The 17,932-nt window shown below is 35.8% G+C and overlaps 1 protein-coding gene across 1 annotated transcript in view; it reads right to left on the reverse strand.

Moving 5' to 3' along the window:
• Positions 1 to 17,932, reverse strand: part of UNC13C (unc-13 homolog C) — a 501,491-nt gene that overhangs the window by 371,352 nt on the left and 112,207 nt on the right. The window contains exons 3-4 of the mRNA XM_084880006.1: positions 5,783 to 5,805; positions 5,124 to 5,188 (exon numbers count right to left, since the gene is read on the reverse strand). Of these exons, the coding sequence (XP_084736132.1) occupies positions 5,124 to 5,188; positions 5,783 to 5,805 (88 nt within the window). The remainder of the gene's footprint in view (positions 1 to 5,123; positions 5,189 to 5,782; positions 5,806 to 17,932) is intronic.

Consider the following 17,932-nt stretch of genomic DNA (forward strand, 5'->3'; position numbering starts at 1 on the left):
AATCCACTCAACCTCTCACTATGATGTGCATTGACCACCAGGGGGTAGACACTCCAACTAGAAGGTTAGCTTGCTGCTGGGGTCTGGCTGAATGGGACTGAACAAGATGTGCCAGTCAGACATGCCCTGGAGCCCTCCTACAGTCCTTCTCTAGTTGACCAACCTCTCTTGTCCTTTCCCAGCCCCAAGTGTACACCACTGAGGTCCCTTGGCCTGGCCTGTACCCTCTCACAATCTGGGACCCCTCAGTGGATATCAGAGGGCTGGTTTCAGCCTGATCCCACAGGTCAGGCCAAGGGACCCCACTGGTGCATGAATTTGTGCACTAGTCCTCTAATATACTAGAAAGTCTCTAGTATATTAGAGGCAGGGTGCACAAATTTGTGCAAGGGTGGGGTCTGGCCAACCTGGCCCCAATTGGGGCAGATTGGGGCTGGGCCTGTCAGGAGAAGAAGATGGTGGGAGGTTGGCCAGCTGGCCTGTCCCAATTGGGGCCTGATCAGGGCTGAGCCAGCTGTGGGGAGGGGCTTCAGGCAATTGACCAGCAGACCCCTCACCCAATTGGAATGGGAGGGGCTGTGGGCAGTGAAGCTGGCTGGCCCGGCCCACAAATGGGTAGGAGGAGCCAATTGGGGGCCAGTGGCCTGGGGGAGGAGGAGCCATGGGTAGTTGGCTGGCTAACCCTGCCCCTGATCAGAGTGGGGGGCCGATCTGGAATGGGGTCAGGTGGGGGGGCGGTGCCACGGGAGGTTGGCCTGCTGGTCCTGTCCTCCTCCCGGATCGGGCCATTTTGCTAGCCGCAGCGGGCATCATAGTAAGCAGGCATTCCAGTCTTCATGATGTTCTGGTTGCTGGCTTTTTCTCTATATATAGATATTTCAGTTGTAGTTATCTGAAGTTGAAGTCAAAACAGAACCTTCCCTTTTTCTATTTGGCACTCTCAGTGTCCTGCCCTTAATCAGTATCTCTTGATTTTTCTCTATCTCTGATTTTTGTTACTACTCTCAACATCCCCTCTTTCTTGATAAGGTTGAATAATCCTGGCAATGAATTGGAAAACAATCACCAAGATTCCTGGGATTAAGGAGAGCAGCTATATCCTAGTTCAGAACCATGGACAGAAGCCAAAAACCCTTTCTTTATATAGGCTCAATGAATTTAGTTCTATGAGAACTATCCTGCAGAGATCTTAGGTGACTAGAGAAGAAAGGGAAGAAAGATCAATATCTCTTCTTTCACACTATCTTTCTTTCCCTTATCCCACCACTGTTTTATAAACTCTTCTCAATCCTGGTGCAGACAAAGCTAGTACCTTGAGACTACAAAGAAAAAAAAAATACATAAAATGGCCTTGAAATGCTATTCATCATACAACCAATACAACTATTATTACGAATGACCAGGGAAGGGTGAACTTGTGTCATATGCGCAAGGAGCATTATTTTTATTAATAAAGTGGTCCATATTTAGAGAAGGCACTTGTGTGACTTCATTTACTATTAGTTATTAAAGTAATTTCATCCAATTGACTTACCAAATTCTGGGTAGCCATGGGCATGCATCACTCAGACATCCCTCAGAGAAAATCTCCTCAGAGAAGTGTAGCTGGATGACAGCCTTCTCCTACAGAATACACTGCAGCATGAACCCAAGACCACATTCCTCAAGCTGCTCCTAACCAATGATTGAGCATGTGGAAGTAATAGAAATGGCCACTTATGCTCATTGTGGGACTCCTCTAACATGAAATTTCCTCTGGGACTCCTCAGGTTTGACTGACTCTTATAACCTCATTTAAGAGTTTTCATCCCCAATCCTTCCTTCCTCTCTTCCCTTTTTCCTCTCCCAGATGTCAGACCCATGCCATATTACAAAGACCTTTCTTGCCTGCTCTTGCTGTCTCTCTACTTCATCTCTGGGATGTTTCTTCCAAAAAATACCTTGTACTTCTCTAACACTATCGTGGTATGTGCTTCTAGTATCACCTGTAGCTTACATATTTAACAAAAGTTACCAAGCATCTGTACAACTACTAGAGCAGGGGTCTTCAAACTACGGCCCGCGGGCCACATGCGGCCCCCAGAGGAGTCTGATCTGGCCCGCCAGGTTTTTTGGGCAGTGAGCACAGCCGAGGTGTTACAGTAGGAATTAGTAGTTCATATAGTCCGGCCCTCCAGCTCTCTGAGGGACCGTGATCTGGCCCCCACTTTAAAAAGTTTGAGGACCCCTGTACTAGAGGATGCAAAACATTAAATTTAATAATTTCACTGAAACATGCATCCATCCAGTCTTCTCTCTCTTTCATTTTCCTGTTTAGCTTTCCTCTCTACATTCCTTTTCTAGAACCTGTCTAAATTTATTGTGATAGATGGGAAAATTTTGGCAGAATAAATTTTGGCATGATTTTTTTCCAGCAACATTTACAAGAAATGTACAAAGAAATCAGCAGAAACAAGAGAACAGCAAGGTTAGCTCCATTATCCTGTTTCAAAGAGTATAGACTATTTTTTCATTGACACTTGAGAAAGGGGAGGGACTATTGAATGTGGAATGGCTCTGAACTGATCAGGAATGTTGAAGGTAAAATAGTGAATTATAAAATAGTATTGCTAAGAAGAAGAATTTACTCCCTATTTTGAAAGTTTGCTCCAGTCTTAAGTTTCCCAGGACTATCGATGTTATATATTTAGAAGAATTGTAATAATATTTCATTTTATTAAAAATAATTTAAAAATAGGTTTGGGGAATTAAAACAAGAAGCAATTTTTTTTTGAAATAGGTTGTGACTTTACTTAAGGGAGGGGTATCTTCAAGATTCTTCAAGGAGAAATACACATTCAGATAATAGCAAATTGTCCTGATGACCCCTCTCCCATAGCATCAGAATTTTAAACTCCCTTAGAAAGTCCCCGAAATGGGCAGTCTCTGAAGAAAACCATGTGCAAAGGATCTATTCAAAATGCAAAGATGACCTATTTTAGCTAGGCATTTACACAGCTTGCACTTAAAAACATGAATCTAGACCAACTCTGCTGCTCTGACAATAATAAAGTCCATATTGAGACAGGAGTTAGGAAAGCAAGTTGTTACAAAATGAAGGATGCCATTGGCAAGGAGGAGTTGCAGGAATTGTGAGACCAGAAACTCTATTAGCTTCTAAGATCTTGACATACAACATTTTTTTATAAGTAATTTGAAATTCAACTTAATTATTTTCTATGGTAACCTGTCATTCACTTTGTCAAGTTATTATTGGAGAGACAGTTTGTGTGAATAGGGACAAAAGAGTAATCCAATTTTTACTTGAATTTTCTATAGATAATTTATGATAAGCTTTTATGTAAGTTGGTTTTCTTAAATTTAAATCATTGTGAGATCACAATCAGACTGTGTGTAAATTCTTCACATATATAAAGACATAGAAAGGTTTAAGGCATAATAACATCTTAATTACTTTTACTTGAAAAAATAATGGTATATGTTATTTTCCAGGAGCTTTAAACTTGAAACTTTATATGTTCATTTAAGTAGATGTACTTAACAGAATAGTTATTTTTGAAGAATAAAAGTATTATAAATATAACTGTATTTATTTGCCTAAAAATTCTCTAAAACATGCATCTAAATCTTGTTTCTATTTATATTGAATACAAATGTGTTCAAATGTCAACTTTAATAAAACAACTAATCTGTCTGCCTATACCATGAATAAACCTTGGTCCACTTATAACAAATTAACAATTTGTTATATGTTTGCTGCAGTATCATTTACAATAATAACATCTATAAATATTCTTAAAATCAATTAATAGAAAAATTAACAAATAAATATTACATAAATATTTTAAAATATTTGCATCACTTAGAAATAAGGAAGTGGAAAGTTTTCCAAGACATGCTGTTAGATGGAAAAAATAAAAGGAAAGTGAAAAGGATACCATGAGTTGCAGATACAATGTAGCACAGTGAGTAAGCTCTGGAACTAGACTAACTGTGTTTGACTATTGATTTTGTCACTGGCTGTATGAAGGGTAAGTTTGTTTTTTAAAACTATTTTATGCATAGGTTCTCTCATTTGTAAAGTGGAATTCAAAATAACACTTACCTCATATGGCCATTGTAAATATCAAACAAGTCATTATACATAAAACAATTGTAAAAGTGTCTACTACATAGTCAACATGAAACTAGTGTTTGTTTATTTATACACAAAATGGCCTAATACAGTGTTTCCCAAAGTGTGGTACGTGTACCCCAGGGGCACGGGAAGAGTTTGGTGGGGGTACGCATTGCACCGGAGTTTGGTGGGGATATGCACTGCACCGTGCTTAGCTGCGCCTAATTCTATGTTCTCATGAGTACGAGGGGTACTCAGCGTTACGAAAATTATAGAAGGGGCACACATATGTCAAAAGTTTGGGAAACACTGGCCTAATATATGCTAAATATACATCAATACACACTATAAAACAATTTTCTTTGAACTTAGATATGTATGAAGGCACACAGCAAAGATATAAGAACATAAATGTCAAACTGATATCAAAGTATAATTAGAAGTATTAAAGGCAATCTTTTTTTTTTGTTTGAGTTTCTTATAGAATATAATTCATACATTATTTTGTGATTAAATTTTAAATACTTTTTATCCATCCATTAAAAGCCACTATAAAATGATAGTGGAGATTACATTCATTAACTCATTTACACAGAAAAATATTTACAGACATATCATTAAGTAAAAACAAGCAGATCAAACTTAGTTTTAACTGAATGAATATGAACACATTTAGTAAAATTATGTGTTTATATTTGTGTATGGAATGAAGATGTTAATACCTAATCTGGTTAGGTGGCTTAGATATAGAGTCTTTGTATATAGATACATACATACATAATTATACATATATATATATATATATATATATATATATATATATATATATATATATATATATATATAAACACTCTAGGAGCTACTCTACTGTGAAAAAAGAAAGCAACAGTGAGGCTATCTAATTATACCATCATACAACAACCTGCATTCAAAATACATATGTTGAGAACACAGCCAAGTACTACCGATGAAAGGAATACTTTAAAAAGGTTACGAACGTACTTACCCACCAAATGCCTGGAGCGCAGAGAATTTGGAAGCATCCAAATCATTGCTGCCTACTATTCGAGCCTTAAATAAAACATGACAGGAAAAAAAAAAAACAAAAGAAAAGAAAACAGACTTTTAGCATACAGTAACTACATAGAGGGGAATTTGGGACATGGGTCAACTGCACTAGACACATAACACCTTGTATGACAAATGCTAAGCAGGGTCAGCTCCAAGTCAAAGCTACATGTTTTTGTGAGTGCAGGATTTGAAATGAGCTGTCAGCATTTAAACAAAGGCACTGGCAGAGTCCAGGAAAGGATATCACGTTACAAATACTGTTTGCCCTTAAAACTCAGTATATGCAGTGAAGATCATGGGTCAGTCCAAGAGATCATGATTAGCCAGACTTAGGAACAGATGCTGAGTTTGACCGTAGCAGACCCCTAGGTTGGCAAGTGTAAGCTAAAGAAGCGCAGCTGGCAAGGTGTAACCTCTTCAGAAATGCAACATATTGGGGGCACATTTAAAGGACAACCAAAGGATGGAAAGCTGTGATAACATGCACATTTCACAACTAAAACAGAGGAACCAAAACAGGTCTAATATGTCACAAACAAACATGTACAAAAGACAAGATCCCTCAGCAGGGAAGAAAAATGCATGATTTAAAACCTTTTCATCCACAGAACTGCTATCTGAAAGAGAATCAGGAAAAGAAGGGATAAATGTTAGATGGAGTACTTTTCAAGAAATCATTTAAACATGCACACGAACAAAGTGTTACTATGTTACATTATTTAAAATCATAAATGAACAGAATTTCAAGGCTGAACTCCAAGGGAAGATGGCTGTTAGATCCTCATAATTTGAAAGATTTGAAAAATGTGCCAGAATGCTTGAAAAGTATCACAGGGTGATCACGGGATTTAATGAAAGACAATGTGTCATACAAAGAAAGGAACAGTTGAAGAATCAGAAGTCCCAGGCTCCAGCTGAGGTTCTGCCACTGACTAAGCACACTGGGCAAACCACCAAATTCTCTAGAGTCCATACCTAGCTTTAAATGGGCCCCTGATACTATTCCTATTTGCTCCCAAACTTTGTTGAGAGGGTCAACTGAGATCAATATAATATTCAAAAATAAACTTCACATGACTAGATTAATTGGGGATATTTTACTAAGGGGTTATTTATGTATGGGTTCTCATATCAGAAATCTAAGAGCTATAAGAGTAATTAAATACATTACATTTTGTAAATAAGAAAATTGATGTCAATAGAGGGTAAGTGATTTGATTAAGATCACAAGGCTAGTTAAGGGCAGAAATGGGACACAAATCCAAAACTTCTGATCCCCCATGTGCTGCCCTTTCCATCCAATGTTTCAGCGTGTTGACCAGAACAGAGAGGGTTGGCTGGTCCACACTTCTGCAGTGAAATTTTAGATAAACCACAAGGTCAACATTTTTCAATTTCAACCTCTCAAGAGCCCAAGTAGAGAACTATACACTAATAAATATTTTTTAGAACTCAAGTCTAAATCTTCCAGGCTCATAATGGCATGACCCAATTCCACCTTATAGAGTATTATTGATCTTAAACTTATTAATTCAGCTTTTTATCATAAAGCTGAAGCTACTTCTCTATGAATACAAGTCAACAGGGAGCTGGAGCTAGAGTGACTTTGGGTACATGTAGTCCAAACCCCTCACTTTTCTAGATGAACTACAGAGAGATAAAGGTTTATCCAAGGTCACATAGTTCAGTGATGACTTTTATTGATGAAAATATGAAATCTATTTGTTTTTTTGAATCATTAAGTATAGATTACTGTAACTAAATATTTTTGTTCAATTTTTAGAGATTGTACAATATCTCAGGGTTATATCTTTGAAGATAAAACAAGGTAAAGCACAATATAAAATAATAATAGACCACTCTTATTTATGGCCATAAATTTTTAAAATACTAAATAAAAGATCAAAAATAAAAGTAATCATTATTTCTGAAAAACAATTATTATACCATATATATTTTATTCTGAACATGATATAAAATCATGGAATAACTAATGTAATAGGACATATCAACTGGTCAGAAAATACATATCTGCATTTCAGTAGATCCCAAAAAGTTATGTGATAAAATTTCACAACCTTGTGACTTTTTAAAAATATAATTGGAATGAGTTTTCCTTAAGTTTAATACATTAAAAAAAGTAAAAGTCATTAGAGTTATCAACTTAAGTGTGAAATATTAGGGCATTCCTATTATTATTTAAAAAAAATACCTACTACAATTAGTTTAACTGATTTTTAGAAATTCTGACCAACATATTAAAACAAGAAATAGAAAAAAATATGTAAGTATTAAAATACAGGATACAATGTTGTTATTTTCAGGAATTACAATTTTAAACCCAGAAAATAAACAAACAAAAACCTGGTCACCTATTAGGGTTAGTAAAATAGTTATGAAAGTGAACATAGATAACCAATACATAAACAAAATAAAACAATAATAGTATGTTATTTCCCACATACTTGGCAATTAGCTTGAAAAAACAATGACATGAGATATGATTTCAAATATTCAATACTTGACATCTCCCACTGAAAACTGATTTTGATTCCCAATAACTGGTTTCTAAATCAACCATCTCCCTAAAATAAAAATAATTCTAACAAAGTCAACAATTATTTTTCAGCATCTAACTCTAATCATGCATTCCGATACTTTCATTCAATGATTACTTCAATGTTTTATTCATTCACTGAACACATTTTTTATTATCAACCAACCCTTTTTGTTCATTTCCACTCTTTTCTTGTCTACCTGCGAAATTTTCCCCCTTGCAACCTTCCTAAAATACAGGCACAATCACATTATCTTCCCTTTTAAAACCCACCAATGTTATCCAATGCCCACATAAGAGAATATCAGATGTGTGTCTACTGCTGGCTGATGGCTCTTCAGACCTCATTCATAACCTGCCTATACTTTTGTCCCAGTTATATTCTTGCCCTTTCCTCTTTATGCCATGCTCTTTGATAACTGTGTGCCTTTCCTAAAACAAATGCCCCCTTTTCAGCTAGCTAATTGCTAGTCAGCCTCCAAAACATAGTTGAAGCATAATCCCTCTGTACACTATGCCTCTTCCTCTTGGTTAATTCTTACCCTTTGCCGGTTTTCTTATCTGCAATCCTCCTAGATACAAGCTCCTCAATTATATTAATCACCTTTTCTTAATTTCTACTACATTTCTGAAATAGAGCCGACCAATAAATCTTTGCTGAAAACTGAATAAACAACTTTAAATAAGGCACATGACTTCATGGAAGTACCTAAAATATCTGAATCAAGGAAACATTTCACCTTTCTGTACAGGGAGGAAGAATTGTCTTCAAACAGATATATAGATTTAAGAATTCAAAGCATAATGATAAGTTGTTGCAACCTGAAATTATCCTAATTTCAAGTGTAACTGAATTAATAAGTAGAAACATCTCAGACTTTTTAAAATTAGAATTGTGAGGAGAGCATATACAAATATTAAAAATTCATAAAAGCTAAAACTTTATAGACCCAGCAAATAATAGATTAAAAGTTCAGTGAAACACAAAAGATAGCTTTGTAATAAACCTTTATACTTAAGAATTCAATGAATAAGAAAGGACATATGTTATTACAGAGAAAGAGAAAGCACTAGTCAATAAATGATGCTTAGACCATAGATTAAGTATCTGTAATATTCATTTGTTATCTTTATCTCACACAAAACTTATGAAGTTCCAGATATACTAAAAATTAAATACAAATAAAGTAAAAAAAAAAAAGCAAGTAAAACTAGAAAAGAATATTAAACCTATAGAATAAGAAGGTATGTTTTAAACTTAAAGGTAAAAGAGTAATACCAAATGTAGTTTGATAAATTTGTTATGTTTCTTCATTACTTTCATATATAAAAACAATAAAAATTAAAAAAACATATATTTGCTAATATGTTCAGCATTTAAAAAAACATACATATCTATAAAAATGACAACACTCCAATAAATAGATGTTCAGGAATGTGACTAGATAATTCATAAAATAGAAGGCAACAAGAGTTAATAAGCATAAAAAATTATCCAATTTATAAAATATCTAATTATGATTATAAAATTAACAGACTTGAATAATGATATTTTATGATAATACAAATAATTCCCAAGTCTGTTATTAGTGTCATGAACGAGGCATTGTAATGCATGGTTGATGACAAAGAAAATGATAATAAAATAGTCATGAACTTTTGGTAATGTCTAGTGATTGTTTTGATGAGAAAATTCCTGTTTTGGAAGTTGATGCTAAAGAAATTATTTTTGTTATAGACTGAATTGTATCCCCCAAAATTTATATGTTGAAGGCCTAACCCCGTGCACCTCAGAATGTGGCTTAGTTAAGATGAGATCTTACTGGAGTAGCCCGGTCCCCAATCCAATATGACAGGTGTCCTTATAAAATGGAGAAATTTGGAGACAAATGTAAACACAGAAAAATATTAGGTAAAAATTGGAATTATGCTGCCACAAACCAAGGAACTATCTACCAAAAGCTCTGAGAAAGCCCTGGGCAGATCCTTCCCTAAAATGTTCAGAGGGAATATTTCTCTGTCTATATGTCTTGATCTCAGACAACTAGGCTCCAGAACTGAGAGACAATACATTTCTGTTATTCTAAGTCATTCAATTTATGGTACCTTGTTACATCATCACTAGAAAACTAATATAATTTTAAATACTGAAAATAAATGTATATGTAAAGATCTGCATTTTTTCCATCATTTACAATAAAACATTGGAAAAAGATATATGTGAGCAGGTATAAACATATGGGTTTAAAATTATGCTCTGTGGTCTTGATTTGCAACTATTAAAATAAATAGATTTAAAAGACTATCAAAATGTTAAAAATATTTATGGTGTATATACATCTATTATATAAGATACATGTATGTACCCAATACACACACATGATGGCTTTATTTCCTAATGAATTGCCTTTTATTCTACATTAGTTGTTTTGCTTAGTCAAATTCTGGCTAAACCTCTGAAATGACATACAGGATACTTCCTATAATGCTGCTCCAAATGCTCCTTGTCTTAGAAGTCATACCACCTCACAAGTTCAATTACTTAATATTATTACCATAGGACCATAGTATCTCTATCTACTTTATAGTGAAGCCACCTCTTAAATTTTTTAAATTTAGAAAATATTTAGGAGGTGAACATCACTATTCAACCATGCTGCATGAGAACCTACAAAGCTAAATCTCTAACCTTATAGAATTGCACACCATATACATGCATCTCCTGAGTATTAAACCTATCACAGGTTCTTGTGTTTATATCCCTGAGGAATAAATTTAAATATAATTTAAGATAACATGACATCCTTAGCTCTCAGTTTACCTCCATATATAAGCAAAATAAGAAAGTTTGAGCAGATTATATTGAAAGATCCTACCTCTAAATACTATGATTTTGTATATATAATGAATTTCAGGATAACAAGAAATATTTGCTAATTACCACCAAAAGTAAATGTCTTAAAGTAATACCTAATGCCTAAATTTGAGATATTTCACAATTTTCTAAGATAGAAGTAAAAATTGTGTTCCTTCTCTTGTGTTTTTTTTTCCATTATGTAACAATTTTTGAAGGAAATTTGGATGGAAGAGATCTTGATATTTGTAAAGATTGATTTCTATACTCAAGTATTTTAGCAATTTTTCTTTAACTTCTTTGCTCTAAAGTCCTTCAATGATAATATAAATCTTACACTGGGGATAATATTGTTCACTAGATGCTTTGGAGATGGTTTGGCTTATTTACCACTATATCAGAATACATGTGACTTTTAAAGTCTTTACAGTATGCCTGAAAGTGATGAGATGGGGGCTGCCAACAGTTCAGAGGGGAGCCTATAATGTAATCAGAGGGTTGTTGAGTTGCAATTAACCTTTATTTATTTTTTTTAATGTTCAATTTTTTTCTTTATTGATTAAGGTATTACATAAGTATCCTTATTCCCCTATTGCCCCCCCCCTCCCCAGTACCTCTCCCTGATTATGCCCTCACACCCCTAGTTTCTGTGTCCATTGGTTATGCTTATATGTATGCATATAAGTCCTTTGGTTGATCTCTTCCCCTTAGGTTTGACCCTGCCTTCCCTCTGAGGTTTGACCATCTGATTGATGCTTCTCTGTCTCTGGATCTGTTTCTGTTCATCAATTTATGTTGTTCATTATATTCCACAAATGTGTAAGATTATGTAATATTTCTCTTTCTCTGACTGGCTTATTTTGCATAATGCTCTCCAGGTCATTAAAATGTCCATACTACTCAAAGCAATCTATAAATTAAGTGCAATCCCATTAAAATACCAGTGGCATATTTCACAGACCTAGAACAAACTCTCTAAGATTCATTTGGAATAAAAAAAAGACCATGAATAGTTACAGCAATCCTGAGAAAGAAGAACAAAGTGGGAGGGATATCAATACCAGATATCAAGCTGTACTACAAAGCCACTGTTCTCAAAACAGCCTGGTACTGGCACAAGAACAGACATATAGACCAATGGAACAAAACAGAGAATTCAGAAATCAACCCAAACCACTATGCTCAATTAATATTTGACAAAGGAGGCAAGAGCATACAATGAAGTCAAGACAGTGTCTTCAATAAATGGTGTTGGGAAAATTGGACAGATACATGAAAACAAAAATGAAACTAGACCATCAACTTACTCCATACACAAAAATAAACTCAAAATGGATAAAGGTAAGATGGGAAACCATAAAAATCTTAGAGGAATCCACAGGGAGAAAAATCCCAGACATATGCTGAAGCAATATCTCCACTGATACAGCTCCTAGGACAATGGAAACTAAAGAGGAAATAAACAAATGGGACTATATCAATCAAAATAAAAAGCTTTTGCACAGCAAAAGAAACCATCAACAAAACAATAAGAAAGCCCGCTGCATGGGAGACATATTTGCCAATGTTATCTCCAATTAGGATTTAATCTCCAAAATTTACAGGAAACTCATACAACTTAACAAAAAGAAGATAACCAATCAAAAAATAGGCAATGGACCTAAATAGATACTTTTTGAAAGAGGACATACAGAAGGCTAAGAAACATATGAAAACATGCTCAAAGTCACTAATCATCAGAGAGATGCAAATAAAAATGACAATGATGATAGCCTGTCAGAATGGCTATCATCAACAAATGACAAGCGCTGGCAAGGATGCAGAGAAAGAGGAACCCCCCTGCACTGCTGGTGGGAATGCAAACTGGTGCAGCCACTTGGAGAACAGTATGGAGTTTCCCCAAAACACCAAAAATGGAACTGCCATTTGACCCAGTGATCTCACTTCTAGGATATATCCCAAGAAACTAGAAACACCAATCAGAAAGTTTATGTACACCCCTATGTTCATAGCAGCACAATTTATAATAGCTAAGATTTGGAAGTAGCCTAAGTGCCTATTAGCAGACAAATAAATTAAACACAACAAACAAACAAACAAACAAACAAACAAAAACTGTGATATATCTACACATTGGAATACTATAATATACTGCTGTAAAAAGGAAGGAACACCATTAACTGTTAGAGTATACCTACTAAGTGCTAAATATTGTGCAAAGCCCTTTAGTGGTTCTTATATATATATATATTATTGATTTTGTACAGAGAGGAAGAGAGAGGGATAGAGAGCTAGAAACATCAATGAGAGAGAGTCATCGATCAGCTGCCTCTTGCACACCCCCTACTGGGGATATGCCCGCAACCAAGGTACATGCCCTTGACCAGAATCAAACCTGGGACCTTTCAGTCCCCAAGCCAAAGATCAAACCTGGGACCTTTCAGTCCCCAAGCCAAAGCTCTATCCATTGAGCCAAACCGGTTTCGGCCCTTTAGTGGTTCTTTTATTGAATCATCTCAAATGTCTTGAGAAGTATCAATATTTATTACATGCTGCCAGTCAAAGAAAGCATTTCAGCATTTCTTACATTTCAGTCAGTTCCGGATGCAATGGGTGGGTGCTGAGTGAGAGACTAATGCTAGTGTAATGCTTATTTCACTCACTTTTTTGTTCATTTCTATGCTAGGGGTAACCTGAAGAATTGAGTTACAATGACAATACTATATGATATAAATATATGTAAGATATGAGAGCACAGATCTCCTAATTCTACAGCCAGAAAGGATGTTGGTTTTGAAAAAAAAAAATCATGCAGAAGATGATTTATGATTGGTGTTTGTCAGATGAATGAAATAATTTTTGGTAGAGGGAAAAGAATTTGTCTAGTCATTGAAGCCTGACAGAGTATAGAGTATTAGGAACTGAAACATGGAAATGTGATAGCAAAGAATTTTAAGAAATGAAAGGTGAATAGCGTTCATAGCATTAAAGTCTTTATATAATCTATTAAGGAATTTAAATACACCATAATTGCAATGTGAAATCACAGACTGTTTTCAACCTACACAGTGACATGAAATATAATCAGAATTTTATTTTCTGTTTTTAAAAATTCAAGCCAGTCTTCTGGATAATAAAGCAGAATAAGATGATATGAAAGTATTCTGAGTTCTATTCCACCTAGACCACAATTCCATACATATACACAAATTCTAGGTAATGATTTTTAAATTTTAAAACATATCCAAGCTCATTAAAAAAAACAAATATAATTCCCAATCACTACAAATGAAGTGGAAACTCTAATAGAGAATTAAATAAATGAATTAAATAGAAAATTAAATAAATGCCAAAAATGCATTGAAAAGGGTTATTGGAAAAAATCATTCATTCAGCAAACATTCAGCAAATGCCTCTGAGTGCTAAAGGTTAAGAATATAACATTTGAAAATAAAGATAACTATCACTATTTTTCCTGGAACTTTAATAGTAAGTCCACACCTCAAAATCTGTGCACAGGTAAAGATAAAACTGTTATTGGAGCTATCTGGATAGAGCATGAGTCAATACAGTATAAATATAATCACAATATAAATTCATGAGATAAAAGTTATCTAAGGGAATGAAGAAAAACAAGAAAATTTTCCATCCATCTAGAGACATAAATTTACCCATGAAAAGTGGATAAATAGTCAAGGTGCTACAGGAGCCATATTCCTTAGGCCAGCACTGCCCTTCCATATGCACTCCAGATCTAGCAACCCATAAACCATGTAGCCTGAGAAACCCTGGTGGGTGCCTGCCCCAACTCTAGCCAGGATACCATTGGTGCTTCATGTGACTGTTTTGGCACTAGCCAGCTTGCCAAAGCCAACCAGCCTATATAGCCTACAGAAAGGTCAGTCTTATACAAGGCCACTTCTTCAAGATTGGGAGAGGTAGCTATTTGTCTAATTCATAGAAACAAAATTAGGAGACAAAAGAATATTTTTCAAATGAAAGACAAGAAAATATCCAGGGGAAAAAAACAAACAAGAACATAATGAAATGGAGATAAGTAATTTGCCTGATAATGGTCATAAGATGATCAAGAAGCTTGGGAGAAGAATGAAGGAACACAGTGAGAATAATAAAGAACACAGTGTGTGTGTGTGTGTGTGAGTGTGTGTGTGTAAAAGCCTAAGCAACCTTTACAACTGGTCTCTATGGCGCACATTGACCACCAGGGGCAGACACTCAATGCAGGAGCTGCCCCCTGGTGGTCAATGCACTCCCATAGCCAACCTCCCGCAGCCTACCTCCCATGGTCCCTTCCCAGGGACTGGGCTAGAAGATCCTGATCACCAGTCAGGCTGAGAAACCCCACCCATGCACAAATTTGTTCATCAGGCCTCTAGTATTCTATAAGGCTCTCAGCAGATTTGTTAGCAGAATTTGTAGACCAGAGAACCTGCTATTTAAAGTGTTAAAATAAAGAAATCTACAATCTAAAATACTCTTCCCAGCAGGGTTATTATTCAGAATTGGAAAAGGATGGTTCCACTGATAAAATTTTGTCAATTTTCCATGTGGCGTAGCAGAGTATAGATTGAATAACACGGGCACATTCAGTAATTACTTGTTGGAATTACAGTATATTGGAACCAAAGGGCTTTTAGAGATCATATTGCCTAGTGGTTTTCAAAATGTGTTCTGAGATGTCCTAGGCTTCCCGGAGAAGCTCCTTGGAGAAAGGGGTGTGGCAGCTAGGACTCCATACCCATCATCTTTCATTCAGGTGCGAGAGTTCTGCTTTTATCTGCTTTCTCATCGGGGTACCAAATAAGACTGTGTTTACTGAAACACTTTCTCTCTTAGAAAGGAAAATAAAGCCACTGGGTTTAGTTTATTTTCTGTTTGAAAAGTAATATAATGGTTAGTTAAAGTCATTTTCTAACAAGTCTTCATGCTTCCTCCATGTTAAATTGAGTTAATGTTTACAGGATTCTGGACACAATGAAAAGCTGTTAAAACAGGTGGGAGCCTTTGGTTTCTATATCAATTCTGCCATATCATATGAACAGGAGGATGTTCCTCTAAGTGTCAAGTCAGAAATGAAAAGACAAATATGTTTAATTTGCCAACCCAGTAATTCTGGTATAAAATCAGAGGGGAAGGAGGAGGAGAATTTCTCAGTTTTTTTAAAATTTTTATTGGGGTGACACTGGTTAACAAAATCATACAGGTTTCACGTGCACATTTCCACAACACATCATCTGTACACTGTTCTGTGTGTTCACCACCCCAAGTCTTCATCCATCACCATTTTTCCCCCCTATACCCTCCTCCACCCCCACCCCCAGCAATCACCATACTGTTGTCTGTGTCCCTGAGTTTCTTTCTCTTTAAAATTTAAAAATGGAACTGCCTTATGACCCAACAATTGCACTTCTTGAAATTTATCTGAAGAAACCTGAAAATACTAATTCGGAAGAATATATGCATCCCTATATTCATTGTAGCGTTACTTGCAATAGCCATAATTTGGAAGCAGCCCAAGTGCCCCTCAGCAGATGAGTAGATAAAATAGCTATTGTACATTTATAGCACTTAGCCATATAAAAGGAAATCTTACCCATTGTGACAGCATAGATGGACCTGGAGAGCACTGTGCTAAATGAAAAGCTAGTCAGAGGAAGACAAGTGCCAAGTCTTTCTACCTATATGTGGAATCTATTAAACAAAATTAACTAACAACCAAAGAGAGAGAGATATGAGAGAGAGAGAGAGAGAGAGAGAGAGAGAGAGAGAGAGAGAGAGAGAGAGAGAGAGAGAGAGAGAGAAGGCTGACAGTTGTGAAGGCAGGGGACAGACAGGTGAAGGGGTGGAGGGGTTGAGATCTCTCAGATTTTGCAGTGTGCATTACTCCTTTCTCTAACCATTGGAAGAATAAGAGTCATCATCCATTGCTGTGAACATAACTTTTAAGTTCCTTTAACCTAGGAATAACCCGGAATAACCTGTAAGTAAGCATTATGTATTAAAGACAGTGCAATGGTTGTGTGAGCTTTGGAAAGCAATCGTTTACTATCGTCTGAAGCTGCAGGAGGAAGGACGATGCCATCAAGATTCATCCCTGCCTCTATTAGCTTGGTAATCTCTAATGAAGTCATTCATGAGGCTAATCAGTTCTCTTCAAGGAAATCACTAAAAATTGCGATAATTACATTAGGCACCAAAACTTGTGAGGAAGAAAATTCACAAAATCAACTTTGATCTTTACTCCAGGCTCTGCTTAATGGTCTAGAAAACTAATAATCATTAATTTTCACAAGAGACGTCATATGGCTAGAGCTATAGTGTTCAGATAACATTCAATTATACTTTTTTTTCTAATGCGTGGAAGCCTCTTTTAATAATTTTAATAACTACCTAAAAATGAGTTGTTTATTTCTGTAATACCTTCACCACAAGTCTTTAAAATGGAGAAAGCAATCCCACTTCCCAGGTTTCACTGAAGACCAGAGTTCACCTGCCTTCAGACTCATTTGACCCCACACATAGAATAATGACGATATTTCTCTCTACTCTTCCTAGAACAGAATATTTGAAAATTAATGTGTGTCTTCTAGAGAATTCACCAGGTTAGGGATTATCTATTAATGTTTCTAGTTTAAACAAAAGGACCTGCAACCGTACTTGGAGATAACGTTTAGAATAGCCCTTTCCGTCCCTGCTGGAGTCCACGAAAGATGGTATAGCCACCAAACAGAGTGACATTGATGGGGAAAGGGTTGTTACAGTCTCTCTGAATGGATTTTGTAGGGAAGGAAAAATAGATCTCATAGTTTTTATCCCAATAATGTATCCAATAATATTCCAAATACACCCATGTCCCCATCACAGCAAATCATAGTGATTCATATACTCTGGAGTACTGTACACACAGAGTTTATAATGGTCTGGATTATTCTGAATGAAAATGAAAAACTACAAAAAGTATTTGTATTAATCAGAAAACAGTTTATAAAAAGTTCGCCTCTGCTGGAAGAAAGGTACTTTTCTTGGTACTTTTAGCTCTCAGTTTTGTAAAATGTTAGTTGGAAACTGAGACAGCTATAGATGAAAACATTTTTTTTCCAGCCTAAGTAGGAACCATCTCTCAATGCAGCCAGTACAGAAAACAGCAGGTGGGTGGAGTATCCCCATGGGAGGACAGGTGGGGAAGGGATTCCACTCCAGGAACTAAAAGCTTGCACCATATTCCAGTTTTGACTCTGACTCCATATATATCAGAATTCCTCCCAGATGAATGTGTAAGAGCAAACTACCCCGAGGTGAAATGGCTCCAGGG

The sequence above is a fragment of the Pipistrellus hanaki genome (assembly GCF_964339955.1).
Source record: "Pipistrellus hanaki genome assembly, chromosome: 1".
NCBI lineage: Eukaryota > Metazoa > Chordata > Mammalia > Chiroptera > Vespertilionidae > Pipistrellus > Pipistrellus hanaki.